The 25,340-nt window shown below is 45.5% G+C and overlaps 1 protein-coding gene across 14 annotated transcripts in view; it reads left to right on the top strand.

The window, feature by feature from the left end:
* Window positions 1-25,340, top strand: part of EXD3 (exonuclease 3'-5' domain containing 3) — a 347,824-nt gene that overhangs the window by 66,567 nt on the left and 255,917 nt on the right. For 11 of the 14 annotated variants that reach the window (XM_014570610.4, XM_025181796.3, XM_014570611.4 and 8 more), the window contains one exon: window positions 8,933-9,032. The exons of 1 other annotated variant lie outside the window; for it this stretch is intronic. In XM_014570610.4, the coding sequence (XP_014426096.3) occupies window positions 8,996-9,032 (37 nt within the window). In that variant the 5' untranslated portion in view covers window positions 8,933-8,995. Of the gene's footprint in view, window positions 1-7,595; window positions 7,783-8,932; window positions 9,033-25,340 lie in introns of all 14 variants that reach the window. 2 more of the 14 variants (XM_006117367.5, XM_075905829.2) reach the window with 1 other exon arrangement.

The following is a 25,340-nucleotide window of genomic DNA, read 5'->3' as shown; positions in this document are numbered from 1 at the left end:
ACTTCCTGAAGGGGGGTTCTAAAGATGCTGGAGAGAGGATGTTCTCATTGGTGACAGATGACAGAATGAGAAACAATAGTCTCAAGTGGCAGTGGGGGAGGTTTAGGTTCGATATTAGGAAAAACTATTTCCCTAGGAGGGCGGGGAAGCACTGGGCTGGGTTCCCTAGGGAGGGGGTGGAATCTCGATCCCTAGAGGTTTTTAAGTCCTGGCTTGACAAAGCCCTGGCTGGGATGATTGATTTGGGGTTGGGCCTGCTTTGGGTAGGGGGCTGGACTTGATGACCTCCTGAGGTCTCTTCAGACCCTATGATTCTAGGGTTCTTAGTATTTGTGGGGGAGCAGACGCTGAAAGTGTCATTTTAAAAGCTATTCTATTGATCTCCCAACTTGACTCCTGACATTGTATGCAGTAGCCTCTCCTAAAATAGGTGCTCACTGAAAGAATATTGCCGATAGGTAAGAAGTATTACAAAATTGGGAATCGAGACTGAGAGGAAAAACAACTGAGGAGAGTTGGCAGTTTTTCAAAGGGACATTAAGGGCCCAAAATCAAGCTATTCCGATGTGTTGGACAGATAGAAAATATGGCAAAAGACCAGCTTGGCTTAACCACAAGATCTTGAATGATCTAAAAATAAAAAAGTAGTCCTATAAAAATGGAAAGTAGGACAAATAACAAAGGATGAATATAGGCAAACAGCACAGGAATGCAGGGGCAAGATTAGAAAGGCAAAGGCACAGAATGAGCTCAAACTAGCTACGGGAATAAAGGGAAACAAGAAGACTTTTATAAATACATTAGAAGCAAGAGGAAGACCAAGGAGAGGGTAGGCCCACTGGTCAGTGAAGAGGGAGAAACAGTAACAGGAAACTTGGAAATGGCAGAGATGCTCAATGACTTCTTTGTTTCAGTCTTTACTGAGAAGTCTGTAGGAATGCCTAACATAGTGAATGCTAGTGGAAAGGGGGTAATTTTAGAAGGTAAAATAAAAGAAGAACAAGTTAAAAATCACCTAGAAAAGTTAGATGCCTGCAAGTCACCAGGGCCTGATGAAATGCATCCTAGAATACTCAAGGAGCTGATAGAGGAGGTATCTGAGCTTCTAGCTATCATCTTTGGCAAATCATGGGAGACTGAAGAGATTCCAGAGGGCTGGAAAAGGGAAAATATAGTGCCCATCTATAAAAAGGGAAATAAGAACAACCCAGGAAACTACAGACCAGTTAGTTTAACTTCTGTGCCAGGGAAGATAATGGAGCAAGTAATTAAGGAAATCCTTTGTAAACACTTGGAAAGTGGCAAGGTGATAGGGAACAGCCAGCATGGATTTGTAAACAACAAATCATGTCAAACCAATCTGATAGCTTCCTTTGATAGGATAACGAGTCTTGTGGATAAGGGAGAAGCGGTGGATGTGGTATACCTAGACTTTAGGAAGGAGTTTGATACGGTCTCGCATGAGATTCTTATCAATAAACTAGGGAAATACAACTTAGATGGGGCTTCTATGAGGTGGGTTCATAACTGGCTGGATAACCGTACTCAGAGAGTAGTTACTAATGGTTCACAATCCTGCTGGAAAGGCATAACGAGTGGGGTTCCGCAGGGGTCTGTTTTGGGACCGGCTCTGTTCAATATCTTCATCAATGATTTAGATATTGGTATAGAACGTGCGCTTATTAAGTCTGCAGATGATACCAAGCTGGGAGGGGTTGCGACTAATCTGGAAGATAGGGTCATAATTCAAAATGACCTGGACAAATTGGAGAAATGGTCTGAGATAAATAGGATGAAGTTTAATAGACAAATGCAAAGTGCTCCAGTTAGGAAGGAACAATCAGTTTCACACATACAGAATGGGAAGCGATGGTCTGGGAAGGAGTACGGCACAAAGGGATGTAGGGGTTATAGTGGACCACAAGTTAAATATGAGTCAGCAGAGTGATGCTGTTGCAAATAAAGCAAACATGATTCTGGGATGTATTAACAGGTGTGTTGTGAGCAAGACACGAGAAGTCATTCTTCCGCTCTACTCTGCGCTGGTTAGGCCTCAATTGGAGTATTGTGTCCAGTTCTGGGCACCGCATTTCAAGAAAGATGTGGAAAAATTGGAGAGGGTCCAGAGAAGAGCAACGAGAATGATTAAAGGTCTAGAGAACATGACCTATGAGGAAAGGCTGAAAGAATGGGGTTTGTTTAGTTTAGAAAGGAGAAGATTGAGGGGGGGACATGATAGCCGTTTTCAGATATCTAAAAGGGTGTCATGAGGAGGGAGAAAACTTGTTCATCTTGGCCTCTGAGGATAGAACAAGAAGCAATGTGCTTAAACGGCAGCAGGGGAGGTTTAGGTTGGACATTAGGAAAAAGTTCCTAACTGTCAGAGTTGTCAAACACTGGAATAAATTGCCCAGGGAGGTTGTGGAATCCTCATCTCTGGAGATATTTAAGAGTAGGTTAGATAAATGTCTATCAGGGATGGTCTAGACAGTATTTGGTCCTGCCATGAGGGCGGGGGGCTGGACTCGATGACCTCTCGAGGTCCCTTCCAGTCCTAGTATTCTATGATTCTATGAAAGTTGGCCTTCCGAAATTACTCAACTAAATTCAAAATGAAATTTGAAAGAAATCTTGTCAGATTTCCAAAAATCTGCCCAAATGCTGAGTTTGTGTGCCAGTGACAGTGGTTTGGACCTCACGAGGGAGCAACCTGGAAATCTGTTATTTACATGGGGGAAGTCCTTCTCTTTTGCTGCTGACTGCTACAGGTTGAACTTCTCTAGTCCAGTATCTTTGGGACCTGAGTGGTCTGAAGCAGGGAATTTCCCAAACCTGGAGAGGTCAATTTTGTCTAGCAGCATCACCAACACTTCCACTTGCTTACTGGGCTCTTATATATTGAGGGGTAAATTAAAGCTAAATACAGCACAGAACACAGAGCCAGGATAGGTGGCTGTAAACATACTTTATGATACTGTGGAAATTTGACAACACCCATGATAAGTGGACATCCAACTAACTAAAATCATGCCATACCATGGATGCTGTCGGACCAGAGTGTGCTGGTCTAGAACAGTTTAATGTGTAAATCGGGCTATATTTCTGGAAGGTTCCTGTGCAGTTTTAGTAGCCGTGTTTGCTTGGACTGGTCAATAATATTCTGATATCATTGTTTTCTAGAGAAGATTAATGGGATATGCCGTTTTATAGTTTAAAAAACTGCCCTCCATCCTGGCATTCTTTTGTCGCCAACATATTTGGGTGTCACAGAACCACAGCAGGGAGGAGGAAGTCACATCTTAGTGTGATATATTTATGCAGGCTCATTAGAATCATAGAAATGTAAGACAGAAGGAACCTTGATTGATCCAGTGCAGTCCCCTCAATTGAAGGACTAAATATTATCTGTCCCTGACAGGCGTTTCACTTGTTCTTAGAGTCTAATCTTGCCCTTTTCTTATTTTAGCCTCTGATCATACCTCATTTACTCTGATGTTCGCTATGTTAGTTGTCCAGTCACTGCTAATCTTTCTATGAAAGTGTGGAAGAAAACAAGCTTTCACTAAAGTTAAAGCAAAAAAGTCATGTAACATTCTAATCCTTGCGGTGTTTGTTTTATTGTCTTTTCTTCCTCATTGAGTAATGGACCTTTTGTGTCCTTGGTCATCCTCTTGCTTTTAATGTATTTGTAAAATGTTTTCTTGTTACCCTTGATGTGCTTAGTTAATCTCCTTTTGTGCCTTTGCTTTTCTAATTTTATTCCTATATGCTTGTGGTAGTTTTTTTTAATATTCATCCTTCATAATTTGCTCTGGTTTCCATTTTTATATAACTCTGTTTTGAATTTCAGCATGTTGAAGATCTCCTGGTTAAGCCAGAGTAGTCTCTTAACATGGCTCATATCTTTCCTACATAGTGAGGGTATGTCTACACTACAAAGTTAGTTCGAACTAACAGACGTTAGTTCGAACTAACTTTCATAGGTGCTACACTAGTGCTCCATTAGTTCGAATTTAATTCGAACTAACGGAGCACTTAGTTCGAACTAGGAAAACTTAATTTTACGAGGATTAAGCCTAGTTTGAACTAGCTAGTTCGAATTAAGGGGTGTGTAGCCCCTTAATTCGAACTAGTGGGAGGCTAGCCCTCCCCAGGTTTCCCTGGTGGCCACTCTGGGCACCACCAGGGAAACTCTTCTGCCCCCCTCCCTGTCCTGGAGCCCTTAAAGGGGCACGGGCTGGCTACGGTGCCCGTGCCAGGTGCAAGCCTGCCAGCACCCAGCCAGCAGACCCTGCACCTGGCACGGCACAGAGCCACCCACCCAATTTCCCCCAGCCCTCCCCCTCTTCCTGGGACCAGGCTGGCGGCTCCTGGGAGCTTGCCCGGAACCGCAAGAGGCGGGCACCCGTCTGGGCTAGTGCAGACATCGTGGACCTCGTCCTCGATCTCCGCACTAGGCACAGGAAAGTGGCCGTCTAGGGCAGGAGAGCTGCCAGCCTGGCCACCCAGGAGCAGGTATGCAAGAGAATCAAGGGGGTCCAGTGAGACCCCCGACCCTGAGCCCTGAGCTTACAATGGCCGTCCTGGGTCAGACCAAAGGTCCATCTAGCCCAGTAGCCTGTCTGCCGACAGCGGCCAACCCTAGGGACCCTGGAGCGGATGGACCGAAGACAGTGACCAAGCCATTTGTCTCGTGCCATCCCTCTCCAGCCTTCCACAAACCTTGGGCAGGGACACCACTCCTACCCCCTGGCTAATACCACTCCATGGACCCAGCCTCCATGACTTGATCTCACTTCCCTTTAAACTCTGTTATAGTTCTAGCCTTCACAGCCTTCTGCAGCAAGGAGTTCCACAGGTTGACTATTTGCTTTGTGAAGAACAACTTTCTGTTACTAGTTTGAAGCCTGCTACCCATTCATTTCCTTTGGTGTCCTCTAGTCCTACTTTATTGGAACTAACGAAGAACTTTTCTGTATGCACCCTCTCCACCCCACTCATTCTTTTAGAGACCTCTATCATATCCTCCCTCCGTTTCCTCTTTTCTAAGATGAAAAGTCCCAGTCTCTTTAGCCTCTCTTCATATGGGACCTGTTCCCAACCCCTGATCATTTTAGTTGCCCTCCCCTCTCCCAGCCTCTCTCTTCCCCTCTCCCACCTCCTTTTCCCAGTCTCCCCCAGTTTTGTTCAATAAAGACAGATTCCATTTTGGAAGACACGTTATCTTTATTTTGTACATCAAGAAGAGGGGCTAGGGAAGGGTAAGTGGAAGGAGGTGAGGGAGGAATGGGGCACGAGCCCCCGATGGGGAGGACTGGGCTGGCTCTGTGGGCTTCTGGGGGTGGAAGCTCTCCTGCAGCCCCCCAATTGCCTCCTCTCCCCAGATGGCAGCCTGCGGCAAGTGCAGCCGGGCTGATGGCCGAGTGCTGTGATGTGCCCAGTGTGGGTAGTCCAGGCACTCCAAGCCAGGATTGCTTTGCAAGCGGGGCACCCCTGAGAACTGTCTGTCCGGGGTGGGGGTCAGGACCCTTTAAGCACAGCCCTCGGCTAGCCTGAGACAGCATCTCCACACTCTAAGTCCTCCTCTGATGCCCTGCCGGCACTGCTTCCGGCCATCCTTAAGCCGGTTCAGGGTCCACTTAATGTGGACATGCTAGTTCGAATTAGCAAAACGCTAATTCGAACTAGTTTTTTAGTCTGGATCCGTTAGTTCGAATTAGCTTAGTTCGAATTAACTAATTCGAACTAAGTTAGTTCGAATTAACGTTGTAGTGTAGCCATACCCTGAGATAGTTAGCTTTTGTGTGTTAGTCATGTGTCTTTAAAAACTGCAGATTCTTTGGAACTCTTTCCTTTAGATTTGCTTCCCATGGGCTCTTACCTATCAGCTTACACAGTTTGCTAAAGTCTGCCTTCTTGAAGTCCATTATCTTTATTCTCCTGTTCTCCCTCCTACTGTTTCTTAGAATCATGAACTCTGTCATTCCCTGAACACTTTCACCCCAGCTGCTTTCTGCCTTACAATTCTTAACCAGTTTCTGCCGCTTTCTTAGAGTCAAATCTAGAACAGCTTCTCCCCGGCCACTTTCTCCACCGTCTGTATTAAAAAAATGCCTGGAGTGCATTCCATGAATGTATTGGCTATTCTGTTCCCAGTAGTGTTGTTTTTCCAACAGCTCTGTGAGCAGTTGACAGCACTCATCAACACCAAGTCCTGGGCTTTGGATGTTTTTATTAGTTGTTTAAAAAAAGCCTCATCCACCTCTTCTTCCTGGTTAGGTGTAGACCTCCTACTATGACATCACCCTTATTTTTTTTCCCCTTTCATCCTTACCCAGAGACTTTCAACAGGCCTGTTTCCGACTTTCTTTCTTGACCTCAGTGCAAGAGTAGACATCCTTCATATTCAACACAACCCCCCTTTTGTCCTTCATGTCCTTCCTGCATGAGCCGTGTCCTTTTGTATTAATATTCAAGTCATGAGAATTAGTTCACCAAATTGCTGTGATGCCAATTATGTCATAATTGTGATTATTCACTAATTTGTCATACTTCTTGCATGAATAAACAGAAATCTTAGATATTCATTACATTTTTCCTTTGTATTCCCTATTGTCTCTTCTGTCTTCCTATTGTTGTTATCCATGTTCCCCACAAATTTCGACCCTTCACCCAGGACTCCGTGTTCTGGACTCACCAGTGTGCTTTTGTCTCCTGTCCTTGTTGAACCTAGTTTAAAGCCAGTGGTCAGTGTGTCTCTTCTCTTCCCTTTATGGGTAGATCTCTGCTTAGCAGTCTTTGGAGCACCATCCCTTGGAAGAGGATGCCCCGGCCCTTCTGGCCAGTCCATCTGTGCTTTCTCTGTCTGGAACCCTACCCTTGACCAGCAGAAGGATTGATGAGAACATCATCTGCACCTCCAATTCCCCAGCCTAGTTCTAAGAGCCTTGTGGTCACTTCTGATTGGCTTAGTATCACACCGTGCAACGTGGATGAGCAGCACAGGATAGTAGTCAGAGGGCAGGCTGCTCCTCGGCTAGATATCTTGGCTATGGTCCCCTGGGAGGCAGCACACTTCCTGCGATCCCAGATGAGACATCTGTCCCTGGTATGGAAGATGTACTGTGTGTTGAGGGGTGGAGCAGCTTTATCCATCTGTATAACTTTATTAGCTTCAGAGGGGTAGCCGAGTTAGTCTGTAACAGGAAAAACTTAAAAAACAACAAATAGTCTAGTAGCACCTTAAAGACTAACAAAACAGGTAGATGGAAGGAACCTGAGATGGGCCCATGTAAACATGTAGATGTAGCCATCTCCAGGTTTTGTTAGTCTTTAGAGTGCCACTAGACTATTTGTTGTTTTTTAAGTTTTTCTTATAACTTGGTCAGTGTCCTGTGACTGTGAACAGTGAGTGATGCTCTCAAAGTGATGTGTATATCCCACCAGAACCTTAGGGTGCATCATCCTCAAGGGCTGTATATTGTCCTTTGAAGTGCACCTGAGACTACCACTGCTTTTGCATCACACGCAAGTGCACATACCTGAAGTCAGGATGTAACTGTCATCCAGTAACACCAATCCCTTCTCTTTCCTAGTATATTCCTATTCTTCTGTGCCTGGCTCTTGGCAAGCACACTACCCTGGGTATTCTCGAGGGGAGCGTCTGTCCTGACAAACAAGCTCTGAAGTGAGTCAGTAGGAAGGATGTTGTGGTTGAGGCCCTGGACTGGGACTCAGGAGCCGGAGCTTCTATTCCCAGCCACAGCCAAGAAACACTCAATGGTGGGTGAGCAAATGCGCGGGGAGGGGCGAGTGTGACAAGCATGTTTTTGTATCAACACTTTGCAAAATCGAAACTTCTGTGGGTTTTGTTTTTGTTCATGGGGACAAATAACCTAAAACATTCAGCATGAAGTTTTGACTGTCACTGAGCTCTGTGAAATAGGAACCTAAAAGTTAATGTTACATTGGTGTAGAAATCAAGCCGCATTGTTGAATATGTGGGAATAATTGAGATGCTATGCTCAGCTGATAATGTGCTGTCTCCCTCTGTGGGTTTAGTTTAACAGTTCCTCATGGAGGGTCAGGGTGTGGCTACACAGTCGCTGGCAGGTGTGAGTCCCAGCTTTGCTAGATCTACAGCAGTGGTCCCCAACGTTTTGGGGCTGCCAGGCGCCTGGGGGCAGGGCTGCTCACATGCCGCGCGTACGGGGGTGGGGTCGCTCACGGGCCACGTGCCTGGGGGCGGGGCCAAGCATGCGCTGCATACCCGGGGCCAGCACTGGCATGTGCTGTGACCCCGGGCAGCAGCCGCCCAGGTGCCGCATCCACGGGGCCGGCACTGGCATGCGCAGCGACCCCGGGGCAGGGGCCGCCCATGCATGCGCCCGGGACTGGCACCTGCCGCACGCCCGGGGGCAGGGTCAGCCCAGATTGCTCTGCGGGCGCACATAAATGGCCCGGCGGGCGCCATGGCGCCCGCTGGCACCACGTTGGGGACCACTGATCTACAGGCACTAGCTCTGCTCAAGGAGGTGCCTAAAAACAGCAGCAAGGCCAGGATGGTGCTAGCTAGCTGCCCAAATGCATGTTGGATAGGATTGTATCAGGTGAATGGCCTGGCCTGCTGCTTTGGCAGCCATGGCCACACTGCTGTTTGTAGGTGCTTGCTGGAGCAGAGCTCGCATGCCTATGGCTGCCCAAGCAGGAATATCCCTTCCAGCAGCAGTGCAGACACACCTGTGTGTAGGTCCCCATCCTACAAACAGCGTGCGGAAGTTTCTATGAGAAATTCCATGAGATCCTCAGGCACTTTCTCCCCCACTTTGCTGAGGTTCAAACACCACTTTGTTTATGGAGTGCAAATGTATTCGTTTCTTTTCCAGACTTGTGACAGTCCCACAGCACAATAACTTTGCATTTTTCCTTTCAGAATTGTGAGCGTTGACCGCACCGTTTTAGCTCAACATTTTAAATTGGTGTCCGTCTAGAAAGGATGAGTCAGGAGAGCAGCCCAAGCGACCACATGGGGGGTGAGTTTTCTGCCTGTGCAGACATTCAGAGCCATCTGGAATGTTTTGATCGGCAAGATTTGCTATGTGCTTGTTTTACTAATTTCTGTGGTGTCAGAAAATTAAAACCTAAAGAGGAATAAAACAAAAATAGTGAATCAATTGCAGAACCAGTCGAATGTGTCTTACAATGTGCCATGAAGGTGACTGGACCTTCAAGACTCTCTGGGTATGTCTACATAGCAAAGTTATTTCAAAATAACTGCCCTTATTTTGAAATAACTTTCCTATCGTCTACACAGCCAAACGGCTATTTCAAAATAAATTCGAAATAGCGGAGTGCTTATTTCAAATTTGGTAAACTTCATTCTACGAGGAATAACGCCAAATTCGAAATAGCTATTTCAAAATAAGAGCTGTGTGGACACTTACTTCGAAATGGGGGCCTCCAGCCTTCCCAGGGAGCCCTGGTGGCCACTCCAGCCTCAACCAAGAACACTCCACTCCCTCTCCTCCTCCTTGGAGCCCTTAAAGGGGTAGACTCTGGCCACACCAACTCCAAGCCTGCCAGCCCAGAGCCAACAGTCACTGCCCCTGACCCAGTGGCCCCAAAACATGAGCCAGCAAGCCACTGGCAGCCAGCCCTCCACCGCTTCCCAGGAGCAGTCTGCGGGATCCTTCCTGGTCCAGGGTCTATGGCAGGATAGCTGCCAGCCTGGCCACCAACGGCCACATGCGAACCCAGGAGCAGGTTTACATGACAATCAAGTTGGTCCGGTGAGACCCCCAACCGTGAGCTTCCCCTGCCTCTCCTTCTCCTTGTTTCCCCCTTCCAGCTCCCTCCTCCCAGTTTTCCCCCTCCCCTCTCCCGCCTCCTTTCCCCAGTCTCACCAGAGTTTCATTCTCTCCCTCCCAGTTTTGTTAAATAAAGAGAGTTTGTGTTCGTGAAAATACGTGTATTTTATTTGACATCAGGAAGGGGGGGTTAGGGAAGGGTAAGTGGAAGAATGTGAGGGAGGAAAGAGGCATAAGCCCCCAGTGGGGCAGACCAGGGAGGCTCTTAGTGCTCCTCAGGGTGGAAGCTCTCCCTCAGGGCCTCCTGGATACTGACAGCCCCCCGATTGACCTCCCAGATGGCAGCCTGCAGAAAGTGCAGCCAGGCTGGCAGCAACGCGTCCCAGGGGCAGCTCTGGCTCCATGTTGCAGAGTGCTGTGGTATCCCGAGTGAGGGCAACCAGAGCACGCAGAGACAAAATGCTTTGCTGTCCCTCAATGAGGTAGACAAACAAGCAGGGAAATCTGAGAACTGGCTGTCCGGGGGGAGAAGAGGTGGGTCCCTTTAAGCACAGACCTCAGATAGCCTTAGGCAGCAACCCTACACAGTAAGTCCTGACCTGGTGCCCTGCCGGAACTGGTTCTGGCCAGCCTTAAGTGCGATTCAGAGTCCACTCAGTGTGGACGCGCTATTTCGAAATAGCAAAATGCTATTTCGAAATGCATTTTCTGTGTAGATGCGTTATTTCAAAATAAGCTATTTCGAAATAACACTGTTGTGTACACATACCCTCTGAGACTAGTCAGCAAGGAGAACGTTGGAATTAGACTCTGTTTTAAAATATGTTTATCACAATGTTGTAGTTTCAACAACCCCTGTCTACTCCAAAGAACATGATGTTTTAATGACAATGTCTTATGAGAGCGATTCTCAAACTATGGGGGTGCGTCTAGACTACAAGCCTCTTTTGAAAGAGAGTGTCTAGACTGCAACCACTTCTTTCGAAAAAGCCGTTTGCATTTAATAACCCTTTTATTCCAAAGAGCATTTTTGAAAAAAGGCGTTATTCCTCGTGAAATGAGGTTTTCCGCAGTCGAAAAAACTGCCGCATTCTTTCGATTTACTTTTGAAAGAACGCGGCAGCAGTCTAGGCACAGGGGAGGTTTTTTTGACAAAAGTCCACTTTATTCGAAAAAACCCTGTAGTCTAGACACACCTGGGTCACAGCCACATGTTCACGGTGCTGGCTGAAGCCCAGGGTCAAAGCCCAAGCCCGATTCTGAGGGCTAGAAGGTGATGCCTGAGGGTTTCAGTCCTGTGTGCAGGGACTTGGGCTACAGGTCACCCAGGGCTAAAGCTTGTGGGCTTCAGCTTTGCTCCTCCCCAGGGCAGCGAGGCTTGGGTAGGCTCAGGCTTTGGTACCTGCGCCCCGTGGGGAATACAGGGGATGAGAAGCTGGAGATGAGTCAACAGGGCGCCCTTGTAGCCAAGGCAATGAATGGCATATTAGGGTGCATTAGGAGGAGCATTTCCAGCAGATCCAGAGAAGGGATTATTCCCCTTTATTCGGCATTGATAATGCCACATCGGGAGTATTGCGTCCAGTTCTGGGTGATCCCCTACAGGAAGGATGTGGATGCATTGGAGAGTGTCCAGTGGAGGGCAACAAAAATGATGAGGGGGCTGGAGCACGTGATTTACGAGGAGAGGCTGAGGGTTTGGGGCTTATTTAGTCTACAGAAGAGAAGAGTGAGGGGGGATTTGAGAGCAGCCTCCAACGTCCTGAAGGGAGGTTCCAAATGTTCTCAGTAGTGACAGGTGGCAGAACAAGGAGCAATGGTCTCAAGAGGCATTGGGCAGGTCTAGGTTGGATATTAGGAAAAACTATTTCCCTAGAAGGCTGGGGAAGCGCTGGGATGGGTGCCCTAGGGAGGGGGTGGAATCTCCATCCCTAGAGGTTTTTAAGTTCCAGCTTGACAAAGCCCTGGCGTGGATGATTCATTTGGGGTTGGGCCTGCTTTGCGCAGGGGCTGGACTCCATGACTCCTGAGGTCTCTTCCAGCCCTAGGATTCTATGATTCTATGAATTGGGGATGTAAAATCCCATTTCATTAGTTAGCATGTTAAACATTAACCAATTAACCAGGGCAAGCAGAGGGAGGTTGCTCCAGCCGGGCTGGTGCACCCTCCCTCTCCTCGCCCATGGCAGGTCCTGCAGGGCTGGAGCAGCTGGCTGCCCTCAGCAGGTGGGGGGCTGCTGCAACCTCCATTAGTTAACTGTAACTGTTAAGGGGGAGGTTTGCTAGTTAACCGGTTAAATATTCATATCCCTGCTCTCAATCCTGTGTAGTCCCAATCTGATATTCCTTGCAGCAGAGAGCAAATGAGCAGGAATTTTCCACCTGCTCTTCCTAGGACCTGCCACAAATCTGTTCTCAGTCCTAATTTTACTTCTGTAAAGACTGTCAGAACCAAACCCGCTACAGCTACATTTTCTAATGGTCTCGGCAGGAAAGAGGGACCTGAGAGCCATGTTATCTAGTGAATAATTTAATCACTGGAACAGTTTACCAAGGGCTGTAGTGGATTTGCTGGAAATTGTAAAATCAAGATTGAAACAGACATTACTTTAGGGAAGTTCTGTGGTCTGTGTTATGCATGCCATGCCCCCTGGTAGATCATCGCATACCTCAAGGGTGCGTCTAGACTGGCAAGATTTTGTGCAAAAGCCGCTGCTTTTGTGCAAATACTTGCCAGCTGTCTACACTGGCCGCTTGAATTTGCGCAAGAACACTGACTTTGTAATGTAGAAAATCAGTGCTTCTTGCGCAAATACTTTCATGCTCCCGCTCAGGAAAAAGCCCTCTTGCGCAAGAATACTTGCGCAAGAGGGCCAGTGTAGAGAGGGAAGAATTGTTTCGCGCAAAAAAGCCCCGATGGCTAAAATGGCGACCGGGGCTTTCTTGCGCAAAATCATGTCTAGACTGGCCACGGATGCTTTTGCACAAAAACACTTTTTGCGCAAAAGCATCCTTCCCAATCTAGACGCGCTTTTGCAGAAATATTTTTAACAGAAATACTTTTCCGTTAAAAGTATTTCCGCAAAATCATGCCAGTCTAGACGTAGCCCAAGGGTATGGGTACCTTTGATTGAGAACCACCGCTCCCACTCTCAGTGTCCTCTGTGTGTTTGGGTTGGTGTGGATGGAACATGGCTCCATGGGAGGAGGTTATAGGGGGCAGATGAATAAAGTATGTGAGAGCAAAGCTTATTGTTTTTGACCCTGCCATTAGGGTGACTCTGTGCAAGGGCAGAGTCCTTAGGCAAACCTTTTTTGTCTCCAGTGAGAGAGGTGGAACCATTGGCCAAAGAGCTCCTGGATTGTTCATTGAGGGCAAAAGCGTAATAAGATGTAAAAGGGTCTTGGATATTTATGTGGATCTTAATAATCTGAAGTTGTTATAAGTATTGGCAAGAGAGTTTGGGAAGGGATATTAAAACTTGTGCTTCAGGGCTTAAGCCAATTTCAGACTAACAGAAACCAGGATGAAACCTTCATGTGGGGCATGATGTCTCCCATGTACCTACGGGAGTGTTCTTGCATCTCTGTCTAGTACTGTCAGATACAGCATGCTGGGATAGATGACTCTGGGTCTGAATCCTTATGTAAATCCCTATGTTCCTGTGCTATGCCAGCTGTGTTACAAATAAGGCTGACATCCTATCTGGAAATTTCTGAAATCTGATCTCCATTTGTTGAACTTTCAACGCCTGATTCTGCTTCTACAACTGCCCTGCTATTTTCAGGCCCTCAATACCATTCGTTGTCTAACCCCATTGAGCTTGCCACTTAGGTAAGAGTTAAAGAAGAAGGATACTTGCATCTTTTGAAAGATTAAAATATTTTTACTGTAATTCATCTGGAATGGCAACACTTTTCTCAGGGTCAGAGACAGACAAGTATTTCCCCCTTCTCCCCTCCCTTCGTCTACAGGAAGGAAGTGCTGGCAAGGGCCCTCTGAGCTTCCTGTCAACTTCTGAGCATATTTCCAGACACAATCTTCTCCACCATCCATCACCCAGACCAGCAAAACAATTGCTGCAGTGCAACAGGAAAAACACACGTCTCTCATAAACAATTTGGAGGCTGTATGATCCCAAACCACTGGAATTCACATACAAGCCAGATTTATCTGAGAGTTACATGTGACAGGAGATTATTCAGTACTTTCTTCTCTTCCTTTTTTAACCAGATGTTTCAACTAAAATTCTCTTTTAAAGGACACTTGAAACATTTGTTTAATAAACTAGTTGCTACATTTGCAAAAGTCAATAGAATGTATACTGCCTCAGGCCACGAAAAGGACTAAGTTTGGTTTCTGGTCAGAAGCATGATGGAAGTGGTGCATTTGGCTCCGGGGCAGAAGGTGATTGGCCAGAATTATATTACTAAGGCAGATATCCCTGCCAGATGTTCAAGCAGTCATATTGAGAGTTCCACAGCAGGACACCGATGCCTCCCGGGGCATCTTGAAGAAGGAATAAATATGGTGGAGAATCTGAAGACCTCATCCCTGGTATGGGGGCAGTGGCTCTCTTTCTGAAAGGCTTAGGAGAGTTATTTATGGAACTCTGTTTCATAGAAGCTCCATTTTCCTTTTTTTGTGTCAGAAATTGCATTGCAACATGTATCTGCATTCTCAGTACAATATTCTACTCATCTTTTGTTGGGCCAGTCCTTAAACCAACAGCCAGTTTTACATATCTTTGTAATAAACTTATACTTGCCAAATTTACAGTGGAATTTCATCCTGGTTTGGATGTCCTCTTCTCACCCACAATGTTCTGTGGGGAGATATCATGCGCTAACACCAGGGACATCCTTCAAGGTTGTTTCATGACACCATCACACACTGGCATGTGCCAGGAATGAAGGGCCCATGGAAACAAGGTAGAAAAGGTTTGGCATCTAGGTTGGTAAGAGAGGTCGCCAAATCAAGAGATCTGCTTAATCAAGCATAGGCTGAGTGCTGCTCAGGAAACTTAGGATCATTTGAGTAAGTCTAAGTTTAAGGGGAAATACTTTTGAATATATTAGAATGTCAGCATCTGTTCTTAGTGGAGAAGAAAATAATTCAATGGCAAGGGCCTAACTAACTCACCTAGGGTATCTCCCATGTAGTCATCAGCTTTTCCACAGTACCCCTGAATTGTAGTTGATTGTCAGTCTTTGCTCTTTCTAAAAGATCCATCATTATTAAAATGTGTCAGTGCAATTCTATTTATAATGTTCACAATGTAAAACAGTCTGACAGCTAAATTTGGCTAAATAAGGCTAAAACCTGAATGTATGCTGTAAACTCTGTACCCAGAGAATGGGTCATTGTGTGGAGGAGACAGTTTTCATGTGAGGCTCATAGAAGGCAGTTTGCAAAGGGCATACTTTAAAGCCTTGTTATCTATTATTGAACCAAGAGTAGTAAAGGTGAATCCTGTCTCTTCCACCCACTGGCCTAGGTAGAGTCATAGAGTTTCGGGCCAAAGGGGACCACTAAATCACTTAGTCGGACCTCCTATAATTTCCTAGGTTGACCACACCACCGAGCACCTGCACACTAAAATACTAGCTTTTGGCTTGTCATCTCTGCAGACACCAGTCACCTGAAGAAGTGGGCTGTGCTCACGGAAGTTCATGATATATAGACTACTTGTTTTGTTAGTCTATAAAGTGCTACCAGGCCATTTGTTGTTTTTTAAGTTCATCTCTGCAGAGTTAGCCAGGGCTAGTCTAGCATAGGTGGAGCATCCCCCCTGGGAAGGCCTAACCATGCCAGACCTGAGTGGCTGCATCTACACTTGTGCTGTTCTAGCTTTGTGCTGGGATGGATTTGCGGCAGGATATCCCAGGGTTCTTAGCAGTGCATTGAAGTGGGCCACTCTATAAAGTCATTCACAGTGTATTATGGGGAACTTGTCTGTCCTCCTTAGCTCCTGTGCAGAAGTGCTCTTATGAGTCCTCCTGATATGACATCACAGCTGGCGTCAGCTTCTGGTCAGCTGGCATCATGGATAAAGGCATCTGGGGTGACAACTCTACGAGGTGTGGCAGAAATAGAGCAGGCAAATGTGGGTTTAACCTTAAAGTACAAAGTGGAACAGGTCAGGAATTAGGAAAGAAAGCACAGCTCTTGCCTATCTTGTGGGATAGCATTGGAGAACTGACAGTCCCTGGGCTTGGTTAGCCTGAGTTTTCATTAAAAAGCGGCTGTATTTTCAGCTCAGGCTGAAGCAAAACTTGAATACAAGCATGTATCCTGCTAGCTTAGGCTTAAAGCACCCTCTCGCCTGGATTAGAGGATTCTTTGTGTGGCTGAGGAGGGTTGGAGCAATAGCACCAGAGCCTGAGGTAACTGCAGCGAGGAGACAGTCTACTCCTGTCGCTGCTAGCCGCATCCACTCTCTATTCGTTTAGTTTGTGGTGGTTTGTCTTGGAGCATAAGCCCTGTGGGTCAGGGACTGTCTGCTATTTACATTGTGTCTGTACAGCACCTAGCACCCTTACTGGGACTTAGTTTGGGGTCCTACACTGCCCCAAAATCCTGATCAGTTCTCTTGTTTTACAACCCTGTCTCCCTGTTGTGTAAACATTTTCATTTCGCTGTTTTATTAATTTGATTATAGAGGGGAAGCCATGAAAATGGTCAATATGCACAACGCTGTAATTGCAGAAATCTGCCACCTCTAGAGACTCTTGAGCGTTCCTCAGCCGCATCTGGTTCTGGCCAATCTTGAAGACAGGAGAAAGGGCTAAATGGACCTCAGGTCTGAGCCCATCTAGCAATTCTTGTGTTCCAAAATAAAGTGACAAAAGCTTTGTCTTTGTTCGGTTCCCGTTGTAGTCATTCAAGGGTCCCTTAGTATGATATGGGCTAAGCCAGCAGAAATGTGATTTGTTGACAATGTCTCTTCAGCAGCATCGCCCGCTTGAACTCAGTCACCATGTTCTAGCCGAGCTCAGCGAGGAATGCAAGGCAAGAGTAACGTGATCGTAGTTACTCCAACTGCCAAGCCAAAGCGCTGCTGCATTCTGAACTTACTGCAAATGAAAGAGAGGCACTATCAAGGGAATGACAGTCACTAGTTTTTATGGTCACCCTAAGTCAGGGAGTTGCCCCCTTCTATGGATCATAATCCTGATTAGAAAGGGGAAGACAGGATGCCTGAGCACCGATGATAAACACAAAAATCCATAAATTGCATTAGTCTTGGACGCCTTGAAGCAATAGACACGCTGTTATGCCAATGCAGCTGTGGGATAGGGCATGCACTGAAACTCATCAAATGAGTCGGTACTGCCAAAAGGTTGCTCATATGTTTAGGATGTGTCCAAAGACACCGAGCATAAGTCACCAGCATCTGAGAATTCTTCCAAGAAGATCCTTTCGTTGCTTGGGGATCTGTACACCAGCAGAGCTATCAGCTGGCTACCTGGTACATGGCAGAGGTAGTGAAGATGAAAGATTATAGGCAGCTGCTTCATCCTATTCTTATTCTTATTCATAGATTAATGGATTTCACAGTACCTGGCCAATCCTAGCTTGCCTTGTGGCTAAAACAGAAAAACAAAATGGTCGCTGGCAAAAAAAAGCCTCTTCTTAAAGGGGCCATGCTGGTTTTTTTTTTTTTTTTTTTTTGCTTAATAACTGCTGTCAGGGTCCTTTTTTCCCTCCTCAACAGCTTTGGTCTTCCCCTTTTTTTTCTCAACAGAATTTTTTTCTTGGTGTTTTTTTGGGGGGAGGAGGGGTTCGGTATTTTGGGTTAAACCATCTGGCAACCCTATCTGGACTTGTAGCCAGGGGAATGATGCTGCTGTAATCAAGTTTCATTTTTACTTTTCTAAAGAGCAACGAGGCCGTAGAAACACAGCTAGTTCTCTGAGGGTTCTAAGCCAGTGTCTGCTCTTTGTGTATGTGATTGTGGATTTTTAAAATGAAGCTATTTTGCAAGCCCTTCCTTCCTGCATTTCTGAGAAGAAGGGAGGGGGGAATGTTTAACTGTTTGCCTCTGACGGAGGAGGAAAAACTAAAGAAAATAATAGATGCAATCCTTAGTAACTACTGACCTTTTGCTTCAGACTGGTGATGTTTTTCAGTGGTGGAGCCTCCAGAGATTAACAGCATCCTCCTTGCTATTGTACTGCCCGCTCAAAATGGGGCTAAAGTTCAGCTTTTATGATGTTCTCACTCTGGGCTTGTGAGAAAAAAGGCCACATTCCATTTCTTAGGTCAGATGAGTGCAAAAGCTAACTGAGTTCTGCAGTCTAACCTCAGGGCATTAGGCCAGTTCAGAGCGAAACTGGGAACGACAGGCAATTTAGGTAAATATGCAGCCAAATCTTCCTCCTCATAGATTCGCAGCAGGTGGCAGAGTGAGGGTTCTTTGAGTTTGCACTGTTAACTCAAAAGCACTGATTTATTTTATGATAGTGTGTTGCTTTTTCATACAAAATGTACTGCTTGTTGTTACTCGTAAAGCGCTTTTATGCTTGGTTGTTCAAAGAGTCTCTTCGATATTGGACTGCCCTTGCTGGAAATGAATGTTATTCCCCAAGACAAAAGCCAATAAGTGAGTTTTGATGGTGATGGGATCTTTCAGCTCATTCTCAAATGAATTTCCCCCCATGTCCTGCAAGTCATTCTTCAGTCTGCTCTTGGCCTTTGGTCTCCCTGATCAGTTAGGTGTCTCCCTCTGGGACAGTTAAGTGTCCTCAGAGCCACTGGCCTTCTTTCACTGTCCATTTTGGTTGCCTTGCAGCCATCTTTTCCATTGACCTCAGTTGCTTCTGCCATTGCACAGTGTGCTGCCAGTTCCAGCAAAAATTCCTTTCATTCTCATTGTGGAAAAGTGGAATTATAGTTGCCTAGGGCTTAATGTGATGATTCCCTCCGTTAGAAAATGGAAACAGCTCTTCTAGGGATGGGGCACCATTGTATACCGAATGGGCAACTTATTTCTAAGGTAGTGTTAATGTTTTACGGCCCTCTGAGTTTTCAAATGTTGTGAAACAGTTAAAAACTAAAATTTGGATTATCTTTACAAGGGGTGCCAAGCAGTTTGTTTCCCTATCACTGTCTTTGTGACTTTACTCCTGGTGAGAGCATGTCTGCATGTTTGTGTAGCCCTCTTGTGACTCCCACAAAACATATGCTGACCAGTCTCTGGAGGAGTAAGCTCCCTTTGCCATTGGAATGTCCCTGGCGTACGGGGAAGAGCTAGTCACATGAGTTTGTTCTGTAGAAAACTCTGGTTGGCACATGTGGTGTGGTTTGGACGATACAGTACACAAATATGAAGATAATCCCTGCCCTAGCAGGCTTACAACCTAAAATATAAACACATAGACGGCCTTATACAAAGAGGACAGCTTAGGTGTGGGTTATTTTTTGAGATGGTGGTTAGCGCTGCATGAGCAAAACATTCCTGCCAGCAGCAAAGAGATTATCTCCAGAGAGGTTAGTTTTAACACACTTTGAAATGCACCTCTGGATGAGTGATTTATGGATGCAGCCATAAATCACATCTCTGCTTTCTCCTGTGGTGCACACCTGAAGCATGCCAGCAGTGTATGTGGTTGTGGTGGGGAGATGGCCAGCTTCAAAACCACAGACTTGTATCTTTGTTTCTTAATGTCAGGTTTTGTCGCAGTCTTTTTGCGGTTTTTCTGTGCTCCTAGTTTCATCAGTAGCATCTTTACAACTAATTTCCTCCCCTAACCCTCAAATTTGGTAAATACAGCAGAGCCAACAGCCTCCTCAAGTCCCTGGGCAAGGTGGGTGGGGGTAGCTCCATGCTCCCAGAAGGGGTGGGTTCGAGGGCAGCCAGCCCCCAGCACAGCCCAGAGTGCAGCACCCCCACCAGCCCTCCATACTGCCCTGAGTGTGCAGTGTGGCACTCCTGCAGCATTTTTAAGTGCTCAGGGCTCCAGCCGCTGCTACAGCAGCAGTGGTAGTGGCCAGGTCCCAGCACAGTTGCCCCCTGTGTCTGCAGGCCTGGGTAAATAATACCGTGGAAATAGAAATGTAGAATCGCTAGTAGGGCAGAGGCAGCTGTTTCTGCAGACTGTGTAAGTCCACTTAGAAGACTGAAGCTCACTGTGTATCTCTTTTTGTAGTTTTAAATTGAAAAGTTATTCTGCAGTCACTCAACCCTATGACTTTTCTGTTTTTATAACGAATGGTGCAATGGTACAAATTCAGGGAGGTGCGGAAGCGTGTGCATGTTAGTTTGCTTTCGCTCAGACCTTAAATTTCTCCCAGAGAAAATAGACTGAAAGGGTAAATGAACGGCTAGTCAGATAGCAGGGTTTTGACCCCCACCAAATACTTGCCTCCACCCCTTTTGTTTCCCATTTTGATTTATTATTCCAGCCAGTCCCTTTCACCTGCCAGGTGATACTGTCACTTTTCTGTATGGCTTTATGAGAAGTAATCCCATCCTGGCACATCCCATTGTCCTGGCACAACCAAACCCTGATCTTTCAGAGGAAGCTGCCTACCAATATTGCTGGTCCTCCTAGCTCTTACAGTTTAGAAGGAGTTCCTGAACAGATAGACAGACTGACAAAGTCTCACAAATATAGTAGATAGGATCCATTTTCAAGTGTGGGTGTTAGGTTCTATTTATCGTACTGACATTGCATACCACCACCATGGCTAGCATGTTCCAGAGGCACGTGATTTAAATGGAGCTCTGCTGGTTTACGCCAGCTGAGAGTCTGGCCTGCATTCACCTCATTATATACTTATGCATCTGATTTTTTAAAGTTTAGGAGTAGAAGAATTAGTTTTTACTATTATTATCCATTTCCATTCTGTTCTTGACACTCCTTGTAGTCAGCTAACCAAACATTATGAACAAAACCGTTACAACTATTTGATTTTTCTTCGGCTAACTGGGCTAAAATTAGCATTATTATGTGTCTTCATTCAAGATTGTTTAACCCCAGAAAAATTTTGCCCAAAGTAGATTTCAGATTTTGCTGCAGTGAATGTAGCATGATCCTAGAAACTCAGCACAACAGGACTTCAGGCACTTCAGAGTTTTCATGAATACAGGGAAGTTTTCCTTCGGAATTTTTAAAACCTCCTAGGCAAAATTAAAACATTCCTCAGCAAGGAAGTGAGCAAGCTGGGGACTCTCCAACAGATGTAATCGTTCAAGCAAAATTTTGTTTGGCTTGGCTGAGGCTCTTCTTCATTCTGCCCTCTTTCATCCAGCCGCCAGACTGTGTCTCTGTTTTAATGTCTCTCTATTTTTGTGTCTTTCTCTCTCTGTGTCCACTCAATATCCAGTTGTAGAATAAAGCAACCAGTACTAACCTGACTATTTCCAAGATAAACTACACATCAGACTGAAAGAAGAAGCCTTTAGTTGTCACAAGGACTGGTGTCCACTCACTTCCTAGAACTCAAGGCTGGTAGTTGAGCTATGACTCGGCCAAGCCATGAGTGATTATTAGGTTTCTCTTTTGTACCTTTGGTAGAGACCTAAATATGGGCACCAAATGGGAAAACAAAGTATATGGCAAAATAGAAATCCACTTTCTCATGTGGCTAGGTCATTCCCTGTCCCCACTGAGATGCATTTTCTTCTCTCACCAGAACAAAGCTCATTTTGCCTCCTTTTATTAGAAATCCCAAATTAAGCTCTATGCTGTAAGGTCAACTTGTGCTCAGTCAGGGTATGTCTACACTGCCACCCTAGTTCGAACTAGGGTGGCTAATGTAGGCATTCGAAGTTGCAAATGAAGCCCAGGATTTAAATATCCTGGGCTTCATTTGCATCTTGCTGGGCGCCGTCATTTTTAAATCCCCGTTAGTGCGGACTCCGTGCCCGCGGCTACACGCAGCACGGAGTAGGTAGTTCGAATTAGGCTCTCTAATTCGAACTACCATTACTCCTCGTGGAATGAGGTGTACTGGTAGTTTGAATTAGAGAGCCTAATTCGAACTACCTACTCCTTGCCGCGTGTAGCTGGGGGCACGGAGTCCGCACTAACGGGGATTTAAAAATGGCGGCACCCGGCAAGATGCAAATGAAGCCCGGGAAATTTAAATCCCGGGCTTCATTTGCAACTTCAAATGCCTACATTAGCCATCATAGTTCGAACTAGGGTGGCAGTGTAGACATACCCTTAGAGTAGTTAGTAACCATGTAACAAGGAACTTGGAGCTGGGCTTCTTGGGGCCTGATTGTGATACTGAAGTCAGCACTGGGTAACTCCACTGAAGTAAATGCAGTTACATTTGTGCAAGGGCAGTGTGAGATCAGTGTCAGGCCCTGGGTCTTTGTTTTCATTTCTACACGATTTACTTCGTGACCTTGAACAAGTCACTTAACATCCCCTTTTATAGAAGGGGAATAACGCTTACCTGTCTTGGAAAGGCGTTGTGAAGCCTAATTATTCTTTACAGTTTCTTTAGATTTCTAAATTAAAATTGCATATGTAGTTTAATAACAAATAACATCATAATTTACCTCAGGATACAGCTCTTTAGAGCTCAGCAGGGGAACGCCGGAGCAAATACAGGGATAGCTTCACAATAGTCTCTGTTATTAACAAATATTTCTTTTACTAAGTATAGAAACTTCTGGGAATACTATGGCAACAGTAATGGTCTGAATTAAGAAAGGATGAAGACATTAATGGCAGTCACTGTAAAAAGCGTTGTTGCCCAGAAGGTCAGTAAATCACGAATCAACATTATGCCATAGGGGTCAGATTGGTTGAGAAATCAGGCTTCAAAACTCAAATGCTCCAAACCCTGCTTCCCAGAGTTGAGACTGCCCCTCTGTAATAGTGCTGATGGTGAGTCTACAGCATCAGAGAGAGAGGTGGGGTTCTTGGTAGGGATCTTAAATTTAGATTAATCAACTATCACCTCCACCACTAAGAGCCAGGAGCATGCGGCCAATGGGGGACTGCTTGAGTCCCCTGCTGGCCCCGTGCTTCCACCATACTTCTGGTTTTAAATGTAGCAAGAACCCCACGCTTGCTACATTTCAACAGTGGAAGTACTGCCAGTTCCCTGCTGCCTCTCCATCCCCCCTACCCTCACGAGATGGTGTAGGGGGGAACCGGCTCTGGTAGTCACATTGAAATCAGATACAGGACTATGTAGCACTTTAAAGACTAACAAGATGGTTTATTAGGTGATGAGCTTTCGTGGGCCAGACCCACTTCCTCAGATCAAATAGTGGAAGAAAATTCCACTATTCCACCAGACTAACACAGCTACATTTCTATCACTATTCTACATTGAAATCAGTGAGGCTTTTGAAGAAGCAAGGTACAGCTCGGTATAAGTCAGGCTGGTGTTCTCAATTCATCATCTCAGGTCCGTGGTGAAGCAGCCTGTTCTGTGGGGTATTGTGAGACATTCTGCCCAGTGTAATCAGAGGCCAGGCCTGTAACCTCCACTAGAAGTGAAGTACATACAGATTTTGCTTTGAGAACAAATGGATTTTCTTTGAAAACTCTTAATTAAAGAGGACTGAATTTTCTTGGAGAAAAATATGGGAACAACTACATATTATGGTCGACCTACAATGCTTTTATTTTGCAGTAACAGCCATCCTGCTTGTGAATCATACAATGTTCAGAGCAGTTTCTTGATAGTGGGGAAACCATGGTTCCATATTTTAAATAATAATACTTGATAGTTTAGAGTTGGGGAAGGGAGAGAGAGCTTGCTTATCTTATTCGTTCAGATAAACACCTCTCAACATCCTGTTTTTGTCATTCGAACAGGAAAAGAACGATTGTTTGAGATGTGCGTCAGTCATCATTGTAACCAGGCAGTCTCATAACCCTACCCTTTTACCATAGCAACCAACAGTCCTCTTAGAAATGTGTCAGTGGTATGATGACAGGTATCCTTTCTTTTGTACGTCAGCTTCCAGTATAGGGGCTATAACTTTACAAGCATCGTGTGTAGTGGACACCCAGAGCTTTCCCATTTTACCTCCGATAAAGAAGTAAACATGTCAGCTTTGTCTGGCATAAATAAATGGACATTGCCATTTTTACTTGACTTCTGTGGTACCTTTAGTTTCCCGTACCTATTACCAGGAGTCTTGAAAATTCAGAGGTAAATTATTTAGTCTTCTAAAGAATTAAATAACTGGCAAATGTTAACCCGAGTTTATTTGTAACACTCTCAACTCATGTGTAACACACTCAGCTCATGTGAGAGAAGGGGTTGTTTGAGACAACTGTTTGCAAAAGTGAATTTGGCTCTTGGCTACTGATGAGTTTTTAGCTGTGTGGGGAAGGTCGGGGAGGGGTTGGCATCACTGAGGGAGAGGCAGTTTTTGAAACTTCCCAAACATCAAAGTAGGGTGAAACGAGATCACTGGGGAGGTTAATTGGGGTTGATCCTGCATTGAGCAGGGGGTTGGTCTAGATAACCACTGGAGGTCTTTTCCAACCCTCATCATCTATGATTTTGTGGGGTTGGGATGCATCGTTACCAATCTGTGGTGAGAAATCAAGAGAATGGTGGTGCTGTATGTGGAATTAAAGAGGAAACATTATGGTTCCAGGAAGAGAAGAAGAAAAGGGTAGTCCTGTTGACTCCAGCCACCTGGCTGTGTTTCACTACCTAGAAAGATAGTCCTCTTGACGTGGGTCACGCTGCTCAACACCAAGGGGCTGCCTGCATAGACGCTGACCATTAGGCAGTGGTGCCCTAACAGATGCCGAGGGCTGCTATGATAACTTTGGCTACCAGGCCATTTAGGCCTTCTTAGCTCTACTTTATTTCCCCACAACCTAACACCACCTGACAGGGTGGACCTACCCTGCGACAATGACAATTTTGTGTCAGTTTCTTTATTAACCATCTTTAAAACAGATTGTATCATTGTTTTTAGCTCTGCCTCTTCTGTTACCTCCTGATGTGCTTATTTTTTATCACTGTGAAGAAACCTGTTATTTTTGTTTATCTTTATTGTAATGTATTGTCCCAACCCTCATACATGTGTTATATGTGGTAACGTGCTGTATAAGTTGGCTGTTCAGGATTGGCATCAGAATGCAAACATTAAAATAAATATGACAGAAGTACAAAAATGAACAGTGGCAGTTTTAGCTATTCTGTTGTGTCAGCATGAATGCAAAATAACCAGGGATTGCATTTCATTGTGACTAAGTAGGAAATGTGATCCTGGCAGTCTTTGGAAAGTATGTGGACATTTTGGCTATACCATTAGATGTCATTTAAAACACATGTTCCCAGGAAGAGAATGCATAGCTGATTGAGCTGAAGGAGGTGGAATGATAGTAATGAAAAACTCAATGCTGGAGATTCTCCTAAATCCGGATGGGCTAAACCATTGCCATTCAGAGACTGAATTGCCTGCTTCTATTCCCTTTTCTGATTTACTGATTGCCTGGCCCCATTCCTTCCCCTGAAAGCCAGGGATGCTTTAAACCAGAATGGGGTTATGTTAGCTGGCTGTAAGTCTGATTTTTTAATTGGATGCACCTAGT

This window comes from Pelodiscus sinensis, chromosome 23 (assembly GCF_052426305.1).
Source record: "Pelodiscus sinensis isolate ZL-2025 chromosome 23, ASM5242630v1, whole genome shotgun sequence".
NCBI lineage: Eukaryota > Metazoa > Chordata > Testudines > Trionychidae > Pelodiscus > Pelodiscus sinensis.
The sequence above is the reverse complement of the archived record's forward strand: the minus strand, read 5'-3'. Positions and strand labels throughout refer to the sequence as shown.